Genomic DNA, 7,789 nt, shown 5'->3' with positions numbered 1-7,789 from the left:
ATTGATGAATTTTCTTATAGTGATTGTCAAGTGTTTTCCATTCGTTAGGATTGATGAATTTCCTAACAAAGTGTCAAATCCAAAACTCGTTGCAACATAGGATATTATTCATAAAAAACACGGTAAAGGTGGATTTTAATTTGTGAAAATAGACAATTACTGACTAGAATTCTAAGAGTTATTCTATTCTCAAGTCCGGCCTCTCTCTCTCTCTCTCTCTTCTCTCTCTCTCTCTCTCTCTATCTCTCTCTATCTCTCTCTCTCTCTCTCTCTCTCTCTCTCTCTCTCTCTCTCTCTCTCTCTCTCTCTCTCTCTCTCTCTCTCTCTCTCTGTGCACAAGAGTTCAGCTTTGGATTTTTCTTGTTTTTCTGAGAGGGGAGGAGGGTTTGGGCAAGGTGGGCAGACAGCTGTGGGGGTCAATCTGTCCCCTAGCATTCAAACACGGGCACTCGCCCATAGTGGGTGGGGTCGGATCTTGGCAGCCCATCTCCCTACCCTTGCCCCAGTGTGGGGCAGGAGGCAGGACCAGGCTAGCTCTCGTCCAGGAATGCTAGTAGCGCCTATACTCTATACAGCAACTTGATAATAAAATTTTTCAAGCTTTAAACAATTTTTTTAAAAGATGTATGACGTGGCATTAAATTATCAGGAGTTGGATTTTGATTGGTGTAATTGTCAAAATTTTAAAACTTGAAGAGTTAATTACTAAGATTAAAAAATCCAAAGAGCATTTTACATTCATGTACGTGAGTTGGTCACCAATGACCAACGGATTAAGAGAATTGTTTGCTCTAAAAAAAATCTTATCACAATATACTTATAAACTAACGTGATTTGATATATTATGTTAAATTATAAATCTCCTATTATTGTTAAGTAGATTTGAAATTTCACATCAAATCAAATCAGTTTGTAAATTTACTTTTCTATGATCATGTTGTATGTACAGTACTTTTCATGGATCAATGAGTTAATCACAAAAGGAGTTATGCCAATTCTTGTAACTGCAGAGTTCTTATTTAGATGCATGCATGCATGTATATTAATACATGTACAAATGGGATTATGTTCGAGTTACATATGGTATAGCATGTTTTTTTCCCGTTTCTTTCCTCCAGATTAACTTCATAATTTCTATAGAAAATGATATATTTGTCGAAGTACCCACCGTTAGATTGAGTATCAATTAATCCTCTTTAAGCTAACCAAGCTGGCCTGCTATCGCGGGTTCCATTAAAATCCCCAGCAGCCATCAGCAACTCATGACAAATTGATATTTCTAAATAAATTGCAACTCAAATATCTAAATACGAAATGCGTCCCCAACATTAATGATTAATCCACGCAAAGCATGCGCATTAATCCGATCGAAGCTATACATAATTAAGTTGAAGTTGTAAAACCTGGTCATGTCAACACGAGAGCCAAACCAAGATTGCTGGAAGACAATGTTGGGGATTAATCTCCTTCTGCAGCTTGTAGTGAGCCTTTGGAGGCAGCTTGCATGCATGCGGCCTTGTTGGGGATTAACGTTGTTGATGTATCAATTTTTCGTATTCTTTAATAATCGATCTGCAAAATCATCATCAGTTGCATCCATCCTTTTGTTTGAAAATGGACTTCTGTAATATGTACCTGTTCAGATCATGATCATCACTGCACTGAAGAAGTTCGACGTCACTCGGATTCAGTTGGTTTAAAATTCCATTCAGATCGTGTCTTTGAGATTCTGAACTAAACCTCCCCACTTGCTCATCAGCATAATTAGGAGCCGATCCAGTGTAGTTTTGATTATAGTTTTGAAAAGGTATGGCTGGATTCATTTGGATTTCTAAAGGAATATTTATGTACGGATCTTGAATCTGATCTCTCAAATGATCTGATGATGTAGCTAATATTGAAAATGGTTTCTGAATCTGATCTCTTCCCAGGATATTTGCAGAATGGATCATTCCTTGACCCCAGATCATTCCCGTCATTGGATTTTCTGCTCCTTGGTTTCTAATAATCTCATCTAAATGCAGACGGTAATCCATAACCATCCCTTCACAAAAGGATTGGAAAAGAGAGTTAAAGAGCATGCAGTACTATTTTTGGGTGTCAAAACCTTGACATGCATAGTTCTGAAAAGGGAAAATTACTGCATTTCAATATATACCTGTTGGATCATTGATACTAAAGCATGGTTGGTTGGTTTGTTCATAAGCTTGAACTTGTTGCATGTCAACCAATGGAGTAGGGACAATATTCGAGAAGGCCGACTGCGAATTACTGGAGCTGGTATTTGGCCTATCTCTATTGAAATCCAAAGAAAATTCTCTTGTCCCATTGTAGAAATGATCTTCTGAGTGGAAGAAAGGAGACCTCAGACTTGGGAATGGTCTCATGCTCAACATTAACATCCGGCTGTCGCATTGAAGGAGTTTCTCATAGTGTTTGTCAAGGGCACCTGGAGGAAATTCAAGATAGTGCCTCCTATATATAGATAGCATGTCGATGAGAAAATTCAATAGAGTTGCATGGAAATAACAAATGAATCAAGGAAATTATGCGTATATATAAGCATATTGTTTATGGAAAACGAATAAACCTGTGAATTAGAGCTTGACCATCAGTGAAATCTGAACTATTTTTCCAAAGAGTATGTTTCCTCGGCCTTGGAGTAGCTTCTATATAGAATGCAGGTGGACTATTGAGCTGAGAAAAGTTACAACACTAAGAATTGAGACTCGAAGAAGGAAAAAAAAAACTATATCAATCAAGGATATATAAAGAGAATGACCTCAACTTCAAGAATTCCTGGCTGACCTTCCACCATTGAAGCTCTAATTGCAAGAACTTCAGACCACTGTATTTCAATCTTACTCTTCAAACTATCCTTCAAAATTTCCCACACCATCTTTTTCTTTGCATAGTAACACTTTGCCACCAAAGCACCTTCACGTTTAGCAACAACCTGCTCATTTTTCAGCCAGATATTCTTATTTTTTAAAATTTTATTGTCTTTTTCATTATTTATTAATTACAGATTTCAAATTCGGGGTATCACCTTCCACGAGCCGATTCTAATAAATGATGCGCAGAAGTTTGAAGCCTTCCACTTCTTATTATCGGTACAGGCCTTTCCTTGAACCCCAGAATGGCATGAGCTATGACTACTAGTCCCAGCAACAGCATCAGTACATATAGTAGTGTTTTCTGCATGGGAAACGCCCATCTCATCCAAGCCCAAGAAAGGGGCCATGTTCGAGAGTGCCAAACCAATAGGAGGCAAGCACAGAAGAGCTTCAGTCAACTTAACCTACAAATTATGTTTAAGTGGCAAAAAATAAAAAATAAAAAAGAAGAAGAAGAAGCAGAAGAGAGGAGAGAAGAAGTTCAGAACTTAAGCGTGTAATTCATGAATAATATCGGAACCGAATAATATCAGAACAACAGAAACCAACCTAATTAATTAATTAATTTATATCAATGCATGCGCAAAGAACAGAAATCTACATTGTTCACTTCCAAAAATGGCGAAAAGAATAAAAAGATTAAATCTTTTGAACAGAAACCGAACTTGAGATGGATAGAGTTTAATATAAATATATATCCATATATGCATACACTATATATAGGCCCCTGCAATGGGTAGTACAGATGCTGCATGCAGATACCAAAACCCCCATGCAGATACACAAAACCTTTCCAAAACCTCAAACCAGAACAACACCCCTGAGGCAACCACAGACATGACTGTTTGAACCCCATGCATAAACCGCGGATAAACAGCCATAAACTCAGCAAGAAAAAGATCAAGAAAGCCAGAAGTCAATTGAAAAACAATGAATCTTGGGAGAAAGAAAAGAGTGCTTCAAGACACCTTTTTCTCAGTGTCTGCTGGTGTTTGCATCAGCCTCTGATTTGCTGCTTCTTGGATTTGAAGCACACAAACAGAGCTTCTATTGTTATTGCTAGACTCAAACGGCGGGTTCTTTACCTGATCATGAGACTCAAAGAACTCACAATGCTTCTCCTTCAACGAGACAAACTTCCAATCATGAGCCATGTCTTCGTTTTTTCTCGTCTTTTAAGCAAACTATTTGAGAGAATAACGCACACCCACTTTCAAATGAATTCGGAAATCCTTCAGTTGGAGGATATAACATATATATATATATATATATATATATATATGTAGGTAGAGAGAGAGGGAGAGAGAAATTGGGCGCCAATAGGAACAGATGGCGCGTGTAGTTAGGTAGGAATCGAAGAAACAGGGGAAAGCAGAGTGTGTTAATGATGAGTTGGATGAGAAAGAAGTCTTTGTGAGGCAGGACTGACGACGGAACTCTTTCTTTCAAACTAATTAACGAAAACTTGTAAAAACAAATTAAGTTGGGTTCCAACGCAAACGCCTAATACTTAGGGCTCTTAGATTAGTTGTCAGATGCGATCTGAAAATAAAACAGATTTTTTAGTTGAGAGCAGAAAAAGAGGACACGAAAAAAAAAAAAAAAAAAAAGAGCTCTCCCGACCCGATCCGATTTAGAGTCATTCCGACAGACTGATTAACCAATTAGCCAACCCTAAAATTATTTCGAAAAAAACGGATATTACAACCAGACCCAAAATAAAAAGAAATTTACCTTTTGGATTCATTTATATATATATATTTATTTATTTAAAAATTATATAACGAAAATTTAAAATTTGAAATGATTTAATATGATCATCAAATTTTTAATAAAAACTCATTAAAAAGTTATCAAATAGGAGAAATTATATTGACAGTCTTCAAGTGAGAATTGCATGTGCAGGTTCTTTATTAAAAGAGAAAAAATATTATTTTATGAAAGATATTTTAGTAATTTTAAAAAAATTTAAAAATAAAATTACTTATGCCTGTATTGCAGTTCTTAAATAGAAACTGTACGTAACATTGCTCATCATTAACAGTGCACCATGGCTGAATATGATGATTATTTTAGGGTAATTTTATTTGTGATATTTTCTTAAAAAAATATTTTTCAATTTAATTTTATGTCTTTTGGATAGTCGTAGGAATTACTTCCCTTAATTGAAAGAGAAATTCAAATTCAAAATTCGTTCTCCTCTTTTTACCAGTTTCTTTATACTAATTAAAATAAGTTTGTTTTAAAAAATTCACAATCTACGTGTCTCCCTCCAATTGGAAGCAGTCTTTTATTGTGTAACTAAAGTGTCCTATTAGGCGCCACCACATCGTCACGCACGCTTGTGGGTCCGGCATATCCTCACTTCAGTGCTGATAGGATTCCACTTGTCAAATTCATCCCGAATTCTCGTTAAAAGGAGGGAGGGAGAAGGGAGAATACGTCTCGTGTTAAGAATTCTATATTTTAATTTCTAGTTTATAAATATTAATATAACTTATACTTAAATTATCCCAAAAAAAAAAATTATCACTCTTTGTTAAGATATGATTGTCAAAATTATTTATTATTTTTTATCTGTCTTAATATTTGAAATAAAGACCCCGTTTGATTGTTAGATTCAACTAAAAATAACTCAGTTCAGTTTAATTTTAAGTTGAATCTAACATCTAAATGGAAACTGTACAGTTCTTAAACGGAAACTGTACGTAACATTGCTCATCATTAACAATGCACCATGGCTGAATATGATGATTATTTTAGGGTAATTTTATTTGTGATATTTTCTTATAAAAATATTTTCTAATTTATTTTTATGTCCTTTGATAGTCGCAGGAATTACTTCTCTTAATTGAAAGAGAAATTCAAATTCAAAATTTGTTCTCCTCTTTTTACCAGTCTCTTTATACTAATTAAAATAAGTTTGTTTTAAAAAATTCACAATCTACGTGTCTCCCTCCACTTGGAAGCAGTCTTCTACTGTCTAACTAAAGTGTCCTATTAGGCGCCACTACAGCATCACGCAGGCTTGTGGGTCGGGCATATCCTCACTTCAGTGCTGATAGGATTCTACTTGTTAAATTCATCTCGAATTCTCGTTAAAATGAGGAAGGGAGGAGGGAGAATACGTCTTGTAACTTTAACTGTTAAGAATTCTATATTTTAATTTCTAGTTTATAAATATTAATATACCTTATACTTAAATTATCCCAAAAAAAAAAATTCTCACTCTTTGTTAAGATATGATTGTCAAAATTATTTATTATTTTTTATCTGTCTTAATATTTGAAATTAAGACCCCGTTTGATTGTTAGATTTAACTAAAAATAACTTAATTCAGTTTAATTTTAAATTAAATCTAACATCTAAATATTCAATTTTCAAATTATTAAATTTATCTCAATTCAAAACATCTTTATATATGAAACCCATAACTTTCTTCAACCTAACACCTATTTATACGTGGGATCCACAACCTTATTCAACTTTTTATAAATATTTTTAAATTCATCTTAACATCTAAATATATATAAACTCATTTTAGATAGACCCCATAAAACTTATTCCACTATTTTAACTCATTACTATTCATAAAAAAATTTAACTTATCTCAATTCAACTCAACATTCATATAGGACCTAAAAGTATAAAATTATGATGGTATAAAGAGTGGAAAGTATAATTTTTTAAGCAATCTTCACATATAAGACTTTTTTTTTATAAGTATAATACTCTTTTCGTCTAAGTGTCATAATTAAAAGAATTGATATTTATAATATTAGGATATGCATGTTTCGTACTATTCCTTTAAAAAAATGGTTAAATATGTATGAAATCTATATGAAAAAATTATTTTTTTAATAGTAAACTTCACCCTTTTTGAAAATGAGTATAACGAGACTTATACATCTTAAGACTGTATCTAACATTATTTCAGAACTAATATATGGTTGTCGATCTAAATATTAAAAAAATTATAATGAGCACTATTCGTTAATACAACTATCAAAATTGTATCATATAAGAAGTGATACAGTCATAAAAATGTCTTATAAAAGTAAACTCATAAAATAATAAATTCAAGATTGAATTGAAGTCTATTTTTAAAAAAAAAAAATGATAAGATTTCATATGATGCATTATATTTAATTTATAATAAAAATAATTTTATAATTTAATATATTATATCAAATCACGTCAATTTATTATTTATTCTTGTACTCTTTATAGGTAAAAAATTTCTCTTTATTTTCACATTAATTCTAAAGTTGAATGAGAGTGCTGTATGGTACTTTTCTTCATAAGACATGGCAAACTATAAAATTGATGGTTTCAAAATGCCATGACCATGTAATCATTGTACTGAGAAGGGACAAATATTGAAGATGCTGTTGGACGCATCCGTGGTCAAGGTGTCAAGTATCTCCAAGAATCTGATTTTCTTGGTACGTTGTCTTTCACCTAATTTGTATCTAATAATTTTTACTATTAATTTCATAAAAGTATATTTATAAATTGATGTAAGTTGTTATAATATGTCAAATTATAAAGTTATTTTTATTATAAACTAAATCGAATATTTCACTTAAATCTACATCAATTTGTAAATTTATTTTTATGAAATCTCTTAATTTATAACTAAAGTGCTTGTATTAGAAAATATACTAGTTTATGATCTATTTGCCAATGATCCAAACTATCAGCATAATGCAATAATATCCTAATAATACATAGGAAATGGTGAATTTGTGTGTGGATATTTGTTTCATTTAATGGTATTAAAATAGTTGTGATTATATTTTTAGAAATGCCCAACTTGGTTAATTTAAAAATAACAAAATCATAAGATTGGCTTATTGCTCCAATACACTTGATTAGCACTAATTAGTATT

At 32.6% G+C, this 7,789-nt stretch overlaps 1 protein-coding gene across 1 annotated transcript; it reads right to left on the bottom strand.

Moving 5' to 3' along the window:
- Positions 1 to 1,175: 1,175 nt before the first annotated feature.
- On the bottom strand, positions 1,176 to 3,351 carry LOC122274264. The gene is made up of 5 exons (XM_043083285.1): positions 3,050 to 3,351; positions 2,783 to 2,956; positions 2,591 to 2,697; positions 2,159 to 2,475; positions 1,176 to 2,044 (listed from the first exon to the last, which is right to left on the bottom strand). Exons 1-5 carry the CDS (start codon positions 3,242 to 3,244, stop codon positions 1,587 to 1,589), a joined length of 1,251 nt encoding a protein of 416 aa, XP_042939219.1. The 5' UTR covers positions 3,245 to 3,351; the 3' UTR covers positions 1,176 to 1,586.
- Between the last annotated feature and the right edge of the window lie 4,438 nt (positions 3,352 to 7,789).

Source organism: Carya illinoinensis, chromosome 8 (genome assembly GCF_018687715.1).
Source record: "Carya illinoinensis cultivar Pawnee chromosome 8, C.illinoinensisPawnee_v1, whole genome shotgun sequence".
Lineage (NCBI taxonomy): Eukaryota > Viridiplantae > Streptophyta > Magnoliopsida > Fagales > Juglandaceae > Carya > Carya illinoinensis.
This window is presented reverse-complemented; position numbering and strand designations above follow the sequence as displayed.